The sequence below is a fragment of the Ictidomys tridecemlineatus genome, chromosome 7 (genome assembly GCF_052094955.1).
Source record: "Ictidomys tridecemlineatus isolate mIctTri1 chromosome 7, mIctTri1.hap1, whole genome shotgun sequence".
NCBI classification, from domain to species: domain Eukaryota; kingdom Metazoa; phylum Chordata; class Mammalia; order Rodentia; family Sciuridae; genus Ictidomys; species Ictidomys tridecemlineatus.
The window spans coordinates 19,437,337-19,457,424 of NC_135483.1; the positions used below are offsets into that span (position 1 = coordinate 19,437,337).

Below are 20,088 nucleotides of genomic sequence, written 5' to 3' on the forward strand. Positions count from 1 at the left end.
AATGGACTGGGGCGGAGTGGGGCGGGGTAGGGTGGGGAAGGACTGGGTAGGATTCTGCCAGGCCCCGCCGGGTCTCAGCTCTGCTCCGCGAACTTCCACGCAGCCCGCGCGCAGGCAGCCGATTTGCTTTCCAGCCGTCAAGACTCCGTAGAATGACCCGGCCTCCTAGGGGTGGCGCGCCGTGATGCTTTGGGATCTTCCCGCGCACTGCGGCGCGCTCCGCCCCGGAAACACGTCTCCAGCGCCTTGGCGCGCTTTTGAAATAGTGTATATTTCGTGTCCGTGTGGCCGGCTTCTGCTGCTTGAGTGTCTGGTTCTTGCCCGTCGCACCCGCCCCCGCGACCCTGGTGCTCGGCATCCCCCTCGCCGCGCCGCGATGAGGACACGCGAGGAGGTAGACGCGACGCTGCAGGTCGCCAAGCTGAACCCCGCCGAGCTGCTGCCCACCGTGCACTGCCTGAGCTTCGGCCTGGGGGCCAGCGGCGCGGCCGCCGGCGACTTCTGCCTGCTGGAACTGGAGCCCGCGCTGTGCCAGCAGCTGGAGGCCGGACACAGGTGAGCCGGGGGCTGGGGTCCCAGGACGCCCCGCGGAGCCCGCCTGCTGCCAGCCGCCTTCGGATTATTTTTTCACCCGGAAATTCAGGTGGAGCAATCAGGGCCAGAGAAATGCCAGCGGCTCACAGCCAGCTGGTGGCCTGATATCCTGCGTGCTGCCAACTCCCGAGAAGGATCCCCAGCCCCTGCATGGCCCTGCAGTTAGCTGGACTGAGGTGATAAATAGGATGGGTTCAGCCGAACCAGGAGGCCTGTGTCAGTGGAATTGTCGGCAACTAGAACCCCACTAAAAATTTGAAGACATTAACAGTGATGCCAGGGACTCCACAGGACACTTTGTCATTTTACTTTGTTGTTGTTCTTGTTAGGTACAAATGACAGTAGAATGCATTTTGACACACCATACATAGATGGAGTAAAACTTACCATTTTTGTGGTTGTACATGATGTGGAGTTACACTGCTCTTGAATCATATATGAACATAGGAAAGTCATGTTTGATTCATTCTGTTGCCGTTCTACTTTAAAGTACAATGATAATATCTGATCTTTACAAACGTCTTGTTTCCCACATATATTACTTTTACTCAAACGATGGATAGGACCTTTAGGGAATAAGTTAAAAGCCTTAATTATGGGGGGCTGGGGTTGTGGCTCAGCAATAGAGCGAGAGGCCCTGGGTTCCATCCTCAGCACCACATAAAAAATAAATAAATAAAGGTATTATAATTTTTTTTTTTTAAAAAGCCTTAATTATGACTTGGCAATTGAGCTAGGGCCCCAAACAGACTTGTTTGGGGTCATTTAATGGGGGCTTAAAGCTATTTCTAATTCTAGGTCAGCTGCAAATTTGCTGCCAACCTCTTGGATTAAAAAAAACATAGTCAGATATTGAGAGTTGCTCTGTGGTACAGTGCTTGATTAGCATGCAGAGGCCTTGGGTTTGCTCCCAGTACAAACAACAACAACAAAAAATAGAAGTTGGTAGTTGTGAAGGCAGCCTTGAGAAATCTAGAGAATCCTTCAATCAGTTGCTTGTCAACTTGGTGCAGTCCCAACTCCTGCAAGTTGATTTTCTTTTGTGTCACTCTTACTCCAACATACATATTTGTAGGTTCCTTTTAGTTGAGCCCTTTGGGCTGTGTTTCAATCTTCATATCTGACTCTTTCAAACAGTGTTCTAGTCAATTGACCAGTCTTTGGTATTAATCAGAGTACCCTTAAGAGAACTGAAAAGCTTCCGTTAAGAGTTTCCATCTGAGTTAATGGAGATCAAAAAGACTTCAGGTATGAGAACCTTCTCTTTATCTGGTTAAGCTGACAAACTTGCGCATTTTATTGGGGATAGTGCAATGTAGAGACAAACATCAAAGGGTAGACATTTGGGCCTATTAACTTTAAGCAATAGGAATCTAAGAAACATTCTTTTCACTTAACTGACGGCTTAGTTACAAAGACAATTGCAGTCTTCTATTTTAGATTTGTAATTATTTGTTTAAAAGAAGTGAGTTGTGCACAGGAGAGTTTAATGTTCCATACACAAGGAAAACTTGGAGAATCAACTCTGTCATCATCTGGTCTTTCCTCTTCCTCCTCCTCACCTTCATCCTTATCTTTTTGCTTTTCTTCACCTGTGATAAATTCCCTTTCTCAGAGTCTTTCATTTCTATACATATCATTGTCCTATTTTTCATTCAGCATCACAGTCTTCTTTTCATAAGGCTGAGGTATCTTTGCCACATAGCTAATGGTTAGGCTAGGATGTGCTCCTTTGATTGCTCAGAACAAAACACCGAAAACATTTGAGTGGGCATCAAAGCAGTATTGTGCTTATCCTAGGTAGCTTTATAGAAATAGAGTCTTAGGTCCCATCCCAGACCTACTATATCCCAATTTGCTTTATAACCAGATTCCTATGCACATGTTTCATAAGCACAACTTTAGCCTGTTTTAAAAGTTGTGAGACATCGACTAAAGCCTCTAGATACTTGTGGTCTTCCCAGTAGCTTGCACAAAGATGCCTTTGGGTGACATTTGGCCTCATGGCCTCATTAGTTCTTACTTGCCCATATTTAGTTATTGTTTTCCTTAGTGAGGCACCAGGCGCCTGTCTGGCTCTCACTTGGTCCAGTATTTGCTCTTTAGAATCCATGATTGTACCACAAGGCTGGACACAGCATCAAGGCTTAATTTTAAATTCTGCAAGCCAGAACATTCGGGAAGTGAGTTTAAAATGAAGATGTCCACTGGAGTCTCAATAAACCATGTTTTCATATATATATTTTTTGTTGATAGACTTTTTTTGTTTTTTTATTTATATGCAGTGCTAAGAATAGGACCCAGTGCCTCACCCATGCTAGGCAAATGCTCTACCACTAAGCCACAACCCCAGCCCTAAACCTTGTATTTTCCCTCTGTTTTCCTGCAGTCTTGTGATTCGGGGAGATAAAGATGAACAAGCTGTGCTGTGCAGTAAAGACAAAACATATGACTTGAAAATAGCAGATACTTCAAATATGTTGCTTTTTATTCCTGGCTGTAAAACTCCAGACCAGCTGAAGATGGAGGAAACACAGTGTAACATTATTCACACTGAGGTACTATTTTTTCTCCCCTCATTTATGTAAGTCTGAGGTTGATAACACAGGTGCCAATCTTGCCTTTTATTAAAACTTTTGGCATAAAATGTATAATCATGGGGAATTGTAGAAGTTGTGTTATGAAATTTATTTCTACTTTTTCATTTATTTTGGTACTGGGGATTTAACCCAAGGGCATTTTACCATTGATCTATATGTACCCAGCCCTTATTTTGAAACTGAGTCTCACTAAATTGCTGAAGTTGGCCTCAAGCTTCCCATCCTCCTGCCAAGGCCAGGTCGCTGGGATTACAGGTGTGCAACATCTTGCTTAGCCCTCTATAATGAAATTTGAAAGTTTTTCAGCATTATTATTATTTTGTTTGAAATATTGTGAACTTGTCTTTAGTTTCTCAACTTAATTATTTCTTTCTTTTTTTTTCTTTTGTGGTACTGGGGTTTGAACTGAGGGCTTCATGCATGCCTGGCAAGTGCTCTCCACTGAGCCACATTCCCCAGCCACTAATTTGATTTTTAAGTCTCAAATTGATCTTTTTTCTGATGTGATGACTTTGCTATTAGGTGACTCATTCAAAAAGTTTTACCTAATTTCAGTGAATTTTGTTGTGGATGTGTTTTGAAAAGAAACTCCCTCAAGTCATAACTAGTGTATGTGAGGGAGAAAAGGGAAGAAAATGAATACAAGGGAGAAAAGGGAAGAAAATGAATTTTTGAATGAAGTGTGCTTTAAGTGTGGTTTAGTTCATTAATATCTGCAGCCAAGTATAACAAATTTTTAATTATTTTGGAGAATACTAATGGTAGTTACCAAACAAAAGTCTCCATCCTGTCTAGGTCATTACACATGTAACAATCAAAGCATAGCTCTTAATTCTTTCAGGATGACTTTAGGCCAACTATTTTCTTAAAAATAGAACTGGAGAGGAAAAAAGGGAAAGTGCTGGGAAGCTTTGGTGATTCATGTGATGTTACTGGAATAGAGGAATTTCCAGTAAAATTTTTATTTTGGTTTCTGTCGGGTTACAAATCTTTCACTGTAACTAACTAGATATATTAATAGTTCATTCTTTTGTAAAAGATGTTATATTTTTCATCACTAACTTGGTTGGTTGGTGTTTTTGTGAGAACATAATAATATCTACAAGTATCTTTGAGCTCTTATTTGTTGTGGGAATTCTGGTTGATGAGACTGGGTAGAACTTAAAGATCCACTAACCAAAGCCATAATCCATGGTAGCTCTTCCCAGCAGAGAAATGCCTAAAAGGACTAAATGAGAATGCACATCAGCAAGGCTGGGGTTGACAAATGGTAGTAGATACCCAGGAGTAGCAAGTAGTGTTTGGGTCTGTGGGAAATTGGACACCATAAGCCCTAAGTAGGTGGATGGCCATTATTCAGTTGACTTGTAGGTAAGCAGGCCCAGCATTGTGATTTTTTTTTTTTCCAGTTATGCTTGAAATTTAGGTTTGGGGGATAAAATCTTCTTTTTTTTTTTTTTTTTTTTTTTTTTTTTTATTGGCAACTAATTTAAACATAAGGCCAAACCTGATTCCTCTCCTGTACCACACGAAACCATATGCCCCCATCTGTGCCTTGGAGATAGTCAGATGGCTGCCACTTTGAACTACGGATAGACTCCATCTTTTTTGTTTGGCACCAACCTCTTTTTTTGAAGGCCTTAGATTCAGCAGCATTTCCTTCAGGCTGTAGCCTCATCTTGTCAGTCAAGCCTTTTCCTATTTTGAGAATAGAAGCATCCCCTGTCCTTCCATCTCAGAGTTGCAAGGCATCCTGGAGATAATCCAGTTTAGCTTTTTCTTCTTTCATGTAAACACTTATTGGGCATCCAGTGCTCGGCTATCCTGAAAATGTAGAGGGAAATAACATATTCATCCATCATCTAGCCTCTGTGACCTGGATTTCTTCAAGTGATAGACCTCTGTCACAAGTCCATGCTGCAGTCTGGCTGAGCACAAAATAACCGAGCCACCACGAGGCACTTGTAGGTTCAAACAGGCACTCCTTTATTTCCCCGAACTCTCCCAAACGCCACCCACATGGCTCTTCCAGGAACACCACACCAACAGGAACTCCCTCCCCCTGAACTTCTTCCGCCCTCCACTGGGCTCCACTAGAACTACTCCAGGAGAAGTCAAGGGGAACTCAATGAGAACTCAACAGGCGGTAGGTAGCAGGAGCCGCCCTATTGCCAGACAGCAGGGGTCCATATACAACTGAATACACAGCCTGTTTCAATCCAGCATTATCCAGTCACAGCAATTATACAGAGCTTAACTTAATTATCATCATCTTAATGGCTCCCTGGCTTCACCTCTCAATCATTCCTTCTGGTAATATGCCAGACTCCGACTCTGCTATAGCTCTCAACAAGTCCAGCAATCAAATTAGCTGTAATTAGAAATAGTAGAAATTTTTGCACTGAACAAAAGCCTCCCCAAACTGAGCAAGATAGAAGGAAGGTACCTCCTTTTCCTTTTAATATTCCTTCATTATTTGATGACTGAGATAATGTTCCTATTTTCTATTTTTCAGACTATATGTTTTCATAACTATGTTTTTCATAACCATGTTCATTTTCAGTTTACTTCTACCAGATTTGCAGAATTGTGACCATTCTGCTCATTCTATTCTGGGCAGACTTTAGTTTCTAAGACTATTCTTTTTAAAAATATTTTTTAGTTGTAGATGGATACAATACATTTATTTATCTATCTTTATGTGATGCTGAGGATGGAACCCAGGGCCTTACACATGCTAGGTAAGCGCTCTACCCAGAGCCACAACCCCAGCCCCTCTAAGACTATTATTGAGATGTGATGCTCAGTTATTGATTCTCACTTTGTTGGCAGCATTTTCTGAATTGGACATTGAGAAAAGATGTTTGTTAAAGATATCTATCTCTACTTGATGCAACTGGATGAGTATCTTCCTGATAAAAAGTAGAATACTTTGGTTTCCTTTTTCTTTGGTTTTGGTCAGGAAAGATGGATTAGTTGGAATTTCTTATGAACTCTCTTTTAGAATGGACCCTAAGAGGTTATGATATGATTTCTAGATCTTTGGTTTTTCTAATAACTATTGGGAATTGAGAAGATGCAGACCTAAATTAAAGAAGCTAAAGAAACTTCTAATGGAAAATACCTATGAAGGACCTGACAGTCAAAAAGAAGAGGATTCAAATCGCTCAAAAGTAAGACTCCTGTTTTCATTCTTGATTTGAAATTTAGAAAACTTTTATAAGGTGCACTTCATGGTGAAATTCTTACTTTTTAAAGGTTATGAAAACTTTAAACTCATTCTGATGGACTTAAAATGGTAACTTTTCAAGGGCCATGCCACCCTGACCATACCTGAACTTTTATGATCTTGGAAGCTAAGTAGGGTTGGGCCTGGTCAGCTCTGGAATGGGAGAACACATGGGAATACTGGGTATTGTAGGCTTAAAATGTACATATATATGTAAATAAATAACTGGTATCTCATGTGGTTTTGAAGTACATTTCCCTGATGACTAATGATATTCAGCACATTTTCATGATTTTATTTATATATCTACTTACTTTCTTTGCCTGTGTTTTAATTATTTGTCTTTTATTTATGAACCCTTATCATATATATCATATGCAAATATTTTCTCCCATTTGGCAGGTTGTTCTTTTAATTTCTTGATGTATTTTTATTGTGATAAAATAGATACAACATAACACTTGCCATTTTAATGACTTTAAAATATAAATTCAGTAGCACTAAGTACATTCATGTTGGTGTGCAAATTAAGCACCATCTTTCTCTAGAACTTTATCATCTTCCTAATGGAGGATGTTGGGAAGATGAAACTTTGTATTCATTAAACAATGGATTCCCCAATGGATTCCTCCCTCTCCCTGAGCAATAGCAGCCACATTCTACTGTCTGTCTCTGAATTTAAGTACTCTTAATACATCATATGGATGTGGAATCATATAATATTTGTTCTTTTGCATTGTTAGTGTTTTTTAAAAAATATTTTTTAGTTGTGGATAGTTACAATAACTTTATTTTGTTTATTTATTTTTATGTGGTGCTGAGGATCAAACCCAGGGCCTCACACATGTGAGGCAAGCGCTCTACTGATGAGCCACAACCCACAACCCTTGATAGTGCTTTGATACAAAAATTCATCATTTCAGTGAAGTCTGGGGATGTAGCTCAGTGGTAGAGTGCTTGCCTGGTATGCATGAGGCCCTGGGTTCAATCTCCAGCATGACAAAAAAAGAAACTATTACCAATTTCAGTGACATGAGCATTTACCTCTGTTTTCTGCTGTCTATTGATTTTGTATTATAAGCATTATTTATTAATAAAAGAAACTGGACTAGTCCATAAATATTGCCTTAATCTGTTCTATGTATTTATTTCCCAAAATTCAACAAGGAATCTAAAATATTATTCTTCAAAGCATTAAAATGTTTTTGTTTGTTTCAGTATACCACTGAAGATTTGCTTGATCGAATTCAGGCAAGTGAAGAAGAAATAATGACCCAGTTAGAAGTTTTAAATGCCTGTGAGATTGGAGGTAACATTTTTTATTATTATCATTTTTAAAGATAGATTTGGGTATGAATCGAGAAGTTTTTGGACAGCTTCACCCTGTTGCATGCTTGCTTATTTGTTTGTTTGTTTGTTTATTTATTTATTTATTCTGGTACCAGGGATTGAACCCAGGAGAGCTTAACAACTGAGCCACATCCCCAGCCCTTTTTATGTTTTATTTTGAGACAGGGTCTTGCTAAGTTGCTTAGGGCTTCACTAAGTTACTGAGGCTGGCTTTAAACATGTGATCCTCCTGCCTCAGCCTCTTGAATTGCTGAGATTACAAGTGTGAGCTACTGAGCCTGGCTATTTATTTATTTTTTTGAGACAAAGTCTCACTGAGTTGCTAAGACTGGCCTTGAACTTGATATTCTCCTTCCTCAGCCTCCCAAGTAGCTGGGGTTAAATGTGTGCACCATTTCTCCTGGCTTATTTAATCTTTTGCATTCAAATATGATAATATTAGTGACTGGGAATGTTGCTGTGTGGTAGAATGTTTGGCTAGCACGTATGAGGCGCTGTGTTTGCAACCCTAGTACCACCAAAAACTAAAAAATGAAGAAGAGGAAGAAAATAGGATGGTATTTGTCTTTTTGGGTATGGGAGAGTCTATGTGTGATCATCATACAGAAGGTTACCAGTGACTTTAACCATTCCTTGTAGCCTTTTTCTTTAGGTTAAGTGGTAATAGAAGAACCATGTTTGATTAAGAAAGGGTTTGATATATCAGGCAGTCTATTATTTTTTTTAATAGGTAAGGAAACTAAGGCCTAGGACAAAGTTTAAAAAACGACCTTGACAAGGGCTACATGTTGAGTGATAGGATGTGGCAAAGAATCCTGTATTTGAATTCCTAGTTCAAAATTAATTTAATAATCTCATTGTATTTACAAATTGCTTGGAGATGGGGCTGTGTTTCTTCTTTAATGTATTTCTAAGCATGCATTTATCATTTAAGCCTATATAAAAGATACAGGAGGGCTTGATGGAGAAACCATGCAATACCTTATTGGAGCTTCTTTTCAGCACATGGATCTGTGGTGATCCTCAGTAGATGTTTGCATGCATTCTCTTTTTTTAATTTTTAAATTATTTTTATTATTGCCAAGAGAAGCAGCTTAATTCTGTCCCCATGTGTTATGGATGAGGAAATCAGCATGCATTGGTAGATACACAATTCAATTTGCTTATAATCTTCCAATCAAGATTAACTTTTGTGAGACTGTACCCCTCAATGTGGCAAATTTTGTTGAGTAAAGCAACTTCACACAACTTAGGATTAACTGGTACCACTTAGCCCTTTGTTGTGGTTTCTTGAGACTCATTCTGTCTAGAGCGTCTAAAACAGTTTTTAATTAAGTATACTTGCTGCTGATTAGTATGGTGTATGGATGCCTTGAATGTTAGTTTTAAAAGGTGGGGGGGTGGTGGCAAACCAAACCATTTATTCTTTTTTTTTTTTTTTTTTGGTACTAGGAATTGAACCCAGAGAGGATTTACCACTGAGTCACATCCCCAGCCCTTTTCATTATTTATTTTGGAATGAGTTTCAGTAAGTTGCTTAGGGCATTGCTAAGTTGCTGAGGCTGTCTTTGAACTTGTGATCCTCCTACTTCAGCTTCCAAAATCTCTGGGATTACAGGGGTGTGATACCGCACCCAGCTATAAACCATGTATCTTCTATAGCCCTCTACATTATTCACTGATTGCATGGGAATGGATAAAGTTTTGATAGAGGGATACATAGATTACTCCTAGCTCTCTCCTCTAGTTTTACATCACACAATTCATTTTTTAATGTTGCTTTTATTTTTTTCAGTATAGAAATAGAAACCTTTTCTCTTGGAAATGGAGGACATGTGCTCAGTTTCTTTTTCCAGGGCTGGTGGTTGTGTTATCAATTATAATATGGCATTTTATATTCTTGCACAGTTACAGGGATAATATATCTCAGTGTCCAATGTTTATTTTCCTTTGCCCATACTGTATCAGAGTCTGCCATATCTCAATTGAGCTAAACATTTTTATGAATGTGAGAATATCACTGCAAAATAGCCGTGACCGGGGAATTATAACCTGGCAATGCTGCACAGCAGATTACCCTGTAGATTACCCTGGAATCTGTGACCCTCGCTTCACTTATTTGAAAATGTTTGCTAATGAAATGGCTATACCAGCTGCAGATTTCCTTACTTTCACAGAACAAGAAAATTATTGTGAGATAATAGAATATTAAATATCTTGGGGGCTGGGGTTGTGGCTCAGTGGTAGAGTGCTCACCTAGCATGCACGAGGCACTGGGTTCGATCCTCAGCACCACATAAATGTAAAATAAAGATATTGTGTCCATCTAAAACTAAAAAATAAATATTAAAAAAAAAAGAATATAAAACATCTTGAAGAAACCCAGTGTTGGTCATATAAAAAATACTATTTAAAAATCAGTTGATCTTCCCCAGGATAGAATTTTAAATGATTGAGAGAACTAGTGGTATAGCACAATGGTAGACTACGTTCTTAGCGTGTATGGAGTCCTGAGTTTAATCCCCACCACCACAAAACCTGGGAGAAAAGCATTAAAAAAAAATTTGTTTAAAGAAAATAAGACTTTTAGTGCCTTTTTTTCTTTTTTTTGAGCTTTTTTTTTTTTTTTTTTGCAATGGGCAAGAGAATGCTGCTGTATTAACAATCTGTTAGCTAATTAATTCACTTAATGTTTAATTCGTTTAAATGTTCTTTTGGAATTTTTAGGTTATTGGAGGATTCTTGACTTTGACTATGAGATGAAACTTCTGAATCATATAACTCAGCTGGTGGATTCTGAATCTTGGTCTTTTAGTAAAGTTCCTTTGAACATATGCCTTCAGGAACTTGGACCATTGGAACCAGGGTAAGTATTTTAATTACTTGTCCCTCCAAATTTCTTTAAGGGGAAGGAAATTCTTTTCTAGAGCAAAACTAAATCCAGGGGACAGAGTATTTGTATTTCAATATAAAAATAATTTAAATATAGAACTAAAAAGGATTTAGGAAATTTGGTAACTGGCTGAATAAATTTACATCATGTTTTCTCCTTTCTATTTTGTTTTTATCATAAAAATTTTCTATTTATTATTTATTTAAAATTTTTCATTTTTAAAAGGTAATGTTATGAGATGAAAATTATGCCTCCATCAAATATTGGGAATTCTAAAAGGAATTGTTATGTTTGAGCTATTTTACAGTCATAAAATTGTGCTCACATAATTCATGTAAAAATGTATTAGCCTGGGGCTTGGCAAGTAGCAGCTTCCCAGTATATTTTATTTAGTTCCCAATTTAAATAAAGTCTTATTTGGCATCCAAATAATTTAGTATCTCAAATCTCAAATTTTTATCTTAATTTCTAATTAGCAATGGGGTTTAAAATACAGTGTATAAAAATGTTGGTAATTTGTCAAAGATTGTTTTAAATTTTTCAGGGAAATGATAGAACACTGTCTTAAATGTTATGGGAAGAAATATACAGAAGAAGGTAGGTTTTTAAAGTATTTTAATGGGTATTTTAACTTTTGTATGTTAAAATTGGTATACCTTTCTAAAGCATGCTGGGGTTAAAAATAATAGTGGGACTATGGGAGGTGAGTGGAGGTGTATAATTCTTCCCTAGAAGTAGTATAGATGAAAAGAAAACATTAGTGCTACATTTAATTGTAAGTGGATAATTTGAAACTATCTTTTCCTTAGGTGAAGTTTATTTTGATTTGAGTTCTGATAAAATATGCAGAGCAACAGCACAAATGTTACTTCAGAATGCAGTGAAATTCAATCTGGCTGAGTTTCAAGAAGTGTGGCAACAGAGTGTTCCTGAAGGAATGATAACTAGGCTTGATCAGCTCAAGGTAATATCAGTCAAAGTTACTACCTGATTCAATAGGTGATTACTTACTAGGGGAGATAATATTTGTCTTGGGTCTGAATTTGGAGCTGATTTATTTTCCTAGACACCAAGGGGATTATAATGCCCATTGAATTCATCACAGAGACCTTTTAGAATTCCCAATACTTGATGGAGGCATAATTTTCATTTCATAACATTATCTTTTAAAAATGACTTTAAGGGTTGGAGAGCTAGCTCAATGGAAGAGCTTGTGTTAGCACTCACAAAGCCTTGAGTTTGATCCTCACCAAAAATAAATGAATCAACTAAAATGATTTTTAGTGACTTGACTAGTTATATAGCTATCACCACAATCCAGTATTAGAACACTTCCATCACCTCCTTAATATCCCTTGGGCCCATTCATAGATAATCTCTTTTCTTACCCAGTGTGTCTCATTTTATTCCATTTCTCTCCATTTCCATCACAACTGTCCTAGTCCAAACTACCAGGGTCTCCTGCATCTATAATAAAATCCCTCAGCAGGCTCCTGCACTTCTCATTTTCCCCATCTTCAGTCCCTTCCTGTGGTACTACTAGAATGAATTTTGTGTATGTATGGTGCTGGAATTCCAACCCAGGCCACTAAGCATGCTAATCTAGTGCTCTGCCATTGAACAACATCCCCAGGCCCTAGAATGATCTTTTAAAATTGCTAGTCAGATTAGATGAATGTCCTGCTTAAATCATTTTAATGATTGCCCATTGCACTTAAGATGTAAAATACAGACTTTGTATCTCGGCCTATAGGCTCCCTTTTTAAAAAAAATACTTTTTTTAGTTGTAGACGGACACAATGTCTTTATTTTATTTATTTTTATGGCGTGCTGAGGATCGAACCCTGTGCCTCAAGCGTGCGAGGCAAGCGCTCTACCACTGAGCCACAACCCCAGCCCCTAGGCCCTTTTTGATCTGCCCAAAGCTTTATGTGTTTGCTTTCTCTCTGGCTTACCACATAACAGCCTTCTTGAAGGTTTAAAGATCATTAAACTCTTATCTTACATTAGGACCTTCATATAAGGCTTTTGTTCTAGAATGATATTCACTCTAATTCCACCTGACCAACTCTTACTTATTTCTTTCTAAAAAAAATGCCTCCCATTTCCTCCTTCTGTAGTGCCCTGTAGTTTTTCCTTCATGACACTTATCCCTTAGCTTTGGAAAAGTGTTTAATTACATAGTTTCTCACTGTCTGCTTTGATAGCATTTTGTTTATTGTTGCTTGCCCATATGGGGCATTCTGCCTGGGATGTAGTATATTTAATAAGTATTTGGAAAATAAATGAAAGAATTTATTCCATATTTATAAAGTTCCTCTTATGTGTAGGTACCAAACTAGATGCTAACCACCATACAGGTGCTAAGAGCTGGCCTGGGAATTGGCAATGGTGGGGTGCACATTTCATGAGTAAATCTGTTCTTACAAACAGTGATTGTTGCCACCGAAAACGCATGCACAGAATGTATGAGAGCAAAGAAAAGGAGTCAATCAGATGATTGTTAGAAGTAATAGATGCTTTACTTGCTGGGTATGGAAGGATGAACTTTTTCTTTCTAGGTAGGAAGGGCAGAGACAGGTACCAAGAGAGTATTTTCAAAGGTATAGAAGTATAAAAATTGGGGTACCAGGCTGGGGATGTGGCTCAAGCGGTACCGTGCTTGCCTGGCATGAGCAGGGTGCTGGGTTCGATCCTCAGCACCACATAAAAATAAAATAAAGATGTTGTGTCCACCGAAAAACTAAAAATAAATATTAAAAAAATTCTCTCTTTCTCTCTCTCTCTCTTTAAAAAAAATTGGGGTACCGTTAGTATGGATAGTGGCTAAGTGAAGGGTGCTGGCAAGATAGTTAGGGACACTATGGATTGTGCAAAAAACCCTTCAATTCTAAAGATCTGGGGCCATTCAGTGACATTGGTTAGAAGAGTTGCCTCATCAAGTGCTTATCAGATTTGCCTTTTGGAAAGAATATAAGTTGAGTGTCCTTACCTGAAAAGCTTGGGACCAGGACTGTTTCAGATTTCAGGATTTTTCAGATTTTGGAATATTTGCATAAATTCCTCAGGTTGAGCATCTCTAATCCAAAATCCCAAATGCTCCCAAATCCAAAATTTGAAACTTTTTGAGCATTTTTGATTAGAGATGTTCATCCTGTACTATAACAATAAAGAAGTTAGATGGATGGAAGTTTGGATAGATTATGAAAAAGAACATTCCAGGCTTTCTGCACTTAAATACTCCTGTTTAAAAGAGTGTTGGCCAAAGAAATAGGCAATAGGGAATGGATAGAGAAATCTTGAGGCTCTAAATCTACAGGATTTGTTAACCACTTAGGTTTGGGGTTTGAACAGTAAAATCTACGATGATACCTAGGTTTCCTATTTTCCTAGCATACTGGGTCTATAGCAGAGTGGGATGATAAACAACATGAGCTCATCTGTAAATTTGGATATAGAAGTCTGGGTCTCGGAAAGACATTGGAGTGGGAGATACAAATGTTAGTCATTAGCAGGTAATGCCAGGCCACAGGTTAATATGAGGTTACCCAGAAGAGTGACAGTGAAAGAGGTAATGGGGTCAGGATAGAGGCCCAGGGAACTACCATATCAAGTAATGCAGAAAATAAGAGAGTGATGTCAGTGATGACTCTTTTATCTACTCAATGGTGACTGCTTTTTCTATAAGAGTAGATAAAGGAGTCATCAACATTAACTAGAAGCAGTGGGTCAGTAAGATGAATTCAGAAAAAGAGCCCACTGGATTAGGCAAGGACAGGTCACTGGTGACCTTAATAACTAAAGCTGTCTTGGGCTAGGGATGTAGCTCAATGGCATGGTACTTGGCTAGCATGAGCAAGGCCCTGGGTTTGATCCTCAGCACTATTAAAAAGAAAAAATAACTAAAGTTACTTTAATAAATTGGTGGTAGTAGAAGCTGGAATACAAGGAGAAGAGATGACTGCTTAAAGGAACTCTTTTCATAAAAAAGACTATTATAAATCCCTGGATGGTTTGTGTAAGTTTCTTGTAGCTTACTTTTTTAATACTATGGGCTAAGCTAAATCTAGTGGTAAAAGAATGAGTCATGTTTGAATATTAGATCATTACTTTAACTGCCATTTTTTGTTGTTGTTGTTGTTGTCATTTCTTATAGGGTTTAGCACTGGTGGATAGACACTCAAGACCAGAAATCATATTTTTGCTGAAAGTAGATGATTTACCTGAGGGAAATCAGGAACGTTTTAATAGTCTATTTTCTCTAAGGGAGAAGTGGACAGAAGAAGACATTGCTCCATATATCCGGTAAGTAATTTATGAAAAGTGGATTTTGAGGGTCGTTCTTTTTACAAAGAGTGGCATAGCATTTTAGATTTATTACCAGGACTGTTATTTTGCATTCCCTGAGAACACTGCTTCCCTCCATACTTGCTCAGGTAGTCTCCATGATTACTGGTCCTGGAGGTGGCATATGTGTTAGCTTTGTTCCTTACAACTCCTAGAACACTTCTGCTCTCCTTCCTACAAAATTATAGTTCTTTGAGGGACAGAATATATACCTCACTAAAACTCTAATCACCTCTCTTTGCCACCTATTTATTGCCTTACTTTTTAACATTTTGGTAGAAGCCAAACTGCAGCAGAATGTGTTAACTCTGAGTCACTGTTTAGAGGATCTCAAGTGCACCGACACTTGAGATCCACTAACACTATGGCTTCATCCCTGTGTGTCACACCTAATAGATCATCTCTCTTCTGTTTACCCAGCTTGGATTCTGTGGCCAGTGTCTCTAATGCCTGCTGTTTATACTCTCTTACTGTGCCCTCTCTTCCTCATACGGCTCTGGTAAAAATCTACAAAGATTTAATACAACTTTCTGCTTATTCCATACCTATACCTGGGCAGCTAAAATTTCTCAGAGAGAACATAATGGGGCTATCACTTTTGGTTAAAAATGTAAGTAGAGTAGCTGGGATCGTAGCTCAGTGTGGTAGAGCGCTTGCCTAGTATGTGTGTCGCCCTGGATTGGATCCTCAGCACTGCATGTAAATAAATAAATTAAATAAAGATTCATTGACAACTAAAAAAAAAAAAAAAAAGGAATGTAAGTGAAACTGGATGCAGTGGCACATGCCTGTAATCCCAGCAATTTGGGAGACTGAGCCAGGAGGATTGTAAGTTCAAGGGCAGCTTCAGCAACTCAGTGAGGTCCTAAGAAACTTAACAAGACCCTGTCTGAAAATAATAAATAAGGGGTGGGAATGTGGCTCAGTGGTAAAATTGCCCCTGGGTTTCATCCCTGGTCCCCCTTCGTCTACCCACAAAAATGTAAGAGGAATTTACCAAAGCCCCTGGCTAGGCACCATTTCTTCATTGAAATTGTTCTACTGTTGGAACTTCAATTACATCTTTTTCTATCTCTACACACCAGCAATATCTCCTGTTTCTTCTTTGCCCTCAGCTTAGGAACTTCTTTATTTTACAATTTTTATTTTTTCATGGTATTAGGGACGGAATCCAGTGGTACTCTACCACAACTACGTTCCCAACCTATTTTTATTTTTTGAGACAGGCTCTCTGCAAGTTGTTCAGATTGGCCTCAAACTTGCTGTTCTCCTGTCTCAGCCTCTCAAGTTGCTGGGATCATAGATGTATGCCATTGTGCCTAGTTTATGCTTATGACATTATTTCTTGAAGACATCAGAGCAATTAGACAGAGCCACCTGTTTTAGTCAGGTTTTTTTTTTTTTGGCTGAGGTAACTAAAAGATCTAACCAGAACAATTGTAAAGGAGAAAAAGTTTTTTTAAGGGCTCATGGTTTCAGAGGTCTCTTTGTTTTTTTTTTTTTTTTGGTTGTTCAAAACATTACAAAGATTGCAGAATCACATCGGTTAAACATCCACATTTTTACATAATGCCATATTAGTAACTGTTGTATTCTGCTACCTTTCCTATCCTCTACTATCCCCCCTCCCCTCCCCTCCCATCTTCTCTCTCTACCCCATCTACTGTAATTCATTTCTCTCCTTGTTTTTTTTTTTTTTTTTTTTTTCCCCATTCCCGGTTTCAGAGGTCTCTGTAGGCAGCCAGCTCCATTCCTTGGAGGTTGAAGTGAGCCTGAATATCATGGCAGAAGAGTGTGTCAGAGGGAAGTAGCTCATATGGTGATCAGAAAGCAGAGACAGACTCCACTCATCAGATACAAATATATGCCCCAAAGCCATGCCCCAATTCCCTCCTCTTCCAGCCACATCATACCATTTCAGTTAGCACTCAGTTAATCCCTATCAGGGAATCAATTCACTGATTAGGTTAAGGCTACAGCCCAATAATTTCTCATCCAAACCTTCTTGCATTGTCTCACACATGAGCTTTAGTGGGACACCTCACATCCAAACCATAATACCACCTTATCCCATTGTCAACTCTGCAACTTCCTCATGTCTGCGCCTCTTCTTTTGTAGTCCCTCCTATGCAGTGCATGAAGTGTCCCTGCTGTTAAGGGTAGTCTTTCCTCTGCAATAGATTCATTTCCTCTGTCTTCTTCAAGACATGGCTCCTTTAATTATCCCCTTTTCCCACTCTTATTATCAGTGTCTCCCTATTATTGGGATTGGATGGATCCTCCCATCAGCACAATCTTTTTTTTTTTTTTTTTTAGAGAGAGTGAGAGAGAGAGAGAATTTTTAATATTTATTTTTTAGTTCTCGGCGGACACAACATCTTTGTTGGTATGTGGTGCTGAGGATCGAACCCGGGCCGCACGCATGCCAGGCGAGGGCGCTACCACTTGAGCCACATCTCCAGCCCATCAGCACAATATCTATAATATTGTCTGTATTGTCCGTCTTGAAAGAAAACACTGGCTACATACGTTCTCTTACAAGAAGACACCTTTTAAAAATGTGTATATTTACTCTCTGCTTTTTCATCTTCTGTTTTTTTTCCTTTACCCAGTGACATCTCCTGGTTCCAATGACTTCCATCTTCCTATATGCAGTGGCCAATTGTCCTTGTTTACTTGACCTCTTAGCACTGTTTGAGTAGGCCACTTTCCCCTTCTTGAAACATCTTGGGTTTCTCCTCTCTTCCCCAGGGCAGCTCCTTTTATGTCTTTTTGCTGACTTTTTTCTCCCTTTCTTCCCCATCTTTAAATTTTGAAGTGCTCTAGGACTCTATTCTTGGTTATTGTCTCTTCTGTGCATGCTTTTCCATTGGAGCCCTCATCTTGGATTTAAATTTAGTGACTTCTTCATTTTATCTTCATACTTTACCTTTTCTGTGATTATTATATTTAGCTGCCTACTTAACATGTCCATTTGGATATCTAATAGGAATTTCATAACAGAACATTGATTCTTCCTGTCTTTACTCTTCATCTTCTTCATCTCAGTGAGTAGCACCTCCACTCATCCATTATTCAAGCAAAAAGTCTAGAAACCATTCTTGTCCTTGCCTTCCTTCACTTTCTGGGGCAAAGTATGAGTAAATCCTGATGGTCATCTTTGAACTGGGCTCTCTCCTTCTACTTTTCTTACTTTCCCTCTCCTTTCTTTATGTTACTTATTTTGAAAAGCTTTAAGCATTCAAAAGCAGCAATATAATATAGTGAACCCTCCACATACCCCCACCCGTCTTTCTTAGTCATTGACTTGTTGCTTCTATTATTTAAAACTTAGATCACATTATGCTTTTTTTCTATTATTTAAAACTCTCTTAGGGCTTCTTATTTATTTAGAATTAAGTCACAGCTCCCTTTCATGTCTTCATGGTTATTTATGATCTAGGCCTTTCCCCTTTCATCATGTCTTCCCTCCCTGCATTATGTTCTGGACATAATCTTCTCCTCTTTGAGGTACAGAAAAGGAAGCTCAAGTTCAAAAAGGGCAGGTAGCATAGACAGGCTCACGCAGGTGGCCTAGTATCTAGATTTTCTCATTCCAGACTCCAGGGTATCACATTGCTTGGAATTCTAACCTTAGAAATTGTATGATATTACAGAAAACATGGACTCTGAAGTCATAAAGACCTAGTGGCAAAATTTGACTGTTGTTCATCATCTTTGAGCCTCTTCCTCTTATCTAATGTAGGGCTAAATAATATATCACTCTTGCTTCTACTGTGAAGATTCAATAAAATAATAATGTAATGTAATATACCCATTCAGTTAAGACTTAACCAATCCCCACCCTGTTTCTCCCCGCAAAACATACCCTTATGCCTACTTGAAAGATGGATTAAGGGGAAGAAAGATAAAATAATTAGTACTTTATATTATGCTTCCTAAGATTTTCATGTTATTCGTTTATTTTTTCCTTCCCACAGAGATTTGTGTGGAGAGAAGCAAACCATAGGTGCATTACTCACTAAATACTCACGTTCTTCAATGCAAAATGGAGTTAAAGTTTATAATTCAAGAAGACCCATTACTTAAAATTTGAACAAGAGTTTTTTCTTTGGAACTGAATTGCTTTATAAAGTTGCTAGATATAAGAAAAAGATTCTTTTATGTATTTTTATTTTGGCTTTTAAAAACCTACTCCTTGAATGCGTTTTTTGTTCTCATCTTAATGTTTTGAAACTATTACTACTTACTTTTTAAGTGTAACAGGATATTTCAGTATTCTTCATATTACATTTGTTGTATGTACTCAGTGTAAACAAGGGCACGAGAAAGTATTATTTCCTATATTTAATAGAAAAGTAGTTCTGTAGTCTCTGATGTCTACATGGTTCTATTTATAGAAAGGACATTGCTTTTTGTATATAAATTTCACACCTTTAATTAGGATTTGATGTTCTCATTATTTAAAAGTTTTCTAGATAAGAAAATAAGTGTCTAGAAGAGATCTAGTCACTTACATGCTATTTCTCAATTGAGTTCTTCTCTACTTTCAACCTTCACAGAAACAGGATGTCACTAGGTGTTATCAAGTGTACTGTTAAGATTTGTGAAATTGGCTTGGTAATTGCTTCCCTGTTCGCTTAGCTGGTATATACATGCACTTTAAACAAAATGGGTTTAATCCTCAATCTTATAGATCGGTTTATAATCCTGGCACAAATAAAACTCATTAGAAAACTACTGGTAATTTCTAGGTGGAGTTGGAATGCTTGATAAAATTTGTTTTTGTTTAGACCAAATTTTATTTTAGTTAATAAGCTTTCCAGTAGGACAGAAGGAAAGGATAAGCCAAGTTAAATCTGGTCCAAGGTTCGAAAAGTGTTAATACATAATTACAAGATTTAACTGTTACTGAAGTTTACCAGCTTTTTTCTCATGCGTGTGAAATGCAACATGATGACTTCAAAATGTTTTTTTCATAAGAAGATGGAAAACCTTTGATGTTCTTGAATAGGCAGAATTAATACTGTTAAATTTGCTATACTACCAAAACTCAAGGTACAGAGTCAATGCAA

The 20,088-nt window shown here is 38.2% G+C and overlaps 1 protein-coding gene across 1 annotated transcript; it reads left to right on the forward strand.

Moving 5' to 3' along the window:
• Positions 1 to 256: 256 nt before the first annotated feature.
• Dscc1 (DNA replication and sister chromatid cohesion 1) lies at positions 257 to 19,753 on the forward strand. Its single transcript, XM_005316201.4, has 9 exons — positions 257 to 555; positions 2,984 to 3,152; positions 6,233 to 6,367; positions 7,642 to 7,732; positions 10,501 to 10,639; positions 11,211 to 11,263; positions 11,476 to 11,630; positions 14,823 to 14,971; positions 18,994 to 19,753. Exons 1-9 carry the CDS (start codon positions 377 to 379, stop codon positions 19,100 to 19,102), a joined length of 1,179 nt encoding a protein of 392 aa, XP_005316258.3. The 5' UTR covers positions 257 to 376; the 3' UTR covers positions 19,103 to 19,753.
• The last annotated feature ends 335 nt before the right edge of the window (positions 19,754 to 20,088 follow it).

Bases quoted from the DNA above. Each gene is read 5' to 3' on its own strand.
- Dscc1 (XM_005316201.4), top strand. From the start codon at position 377: ATGAGGACACGCGAGGAGGTAGACGCGACGCTGCAGGTCGCCAAGCTG. The intron at 556-2,983 runs GTGAGCCGGGGG...GTTTTCCTGCAG, and splicing joins CAGCTGGAGGCCGGACACAG to TCTTGTGATTCGGGGAGATA. The intron at 14,972-18,993 runs GTAAGTAATTTA...TCCTTCCCACAG, and splicing joins GACATTGCTCCATATATCCG to AGATTTGTGTGGAGAGAAGC.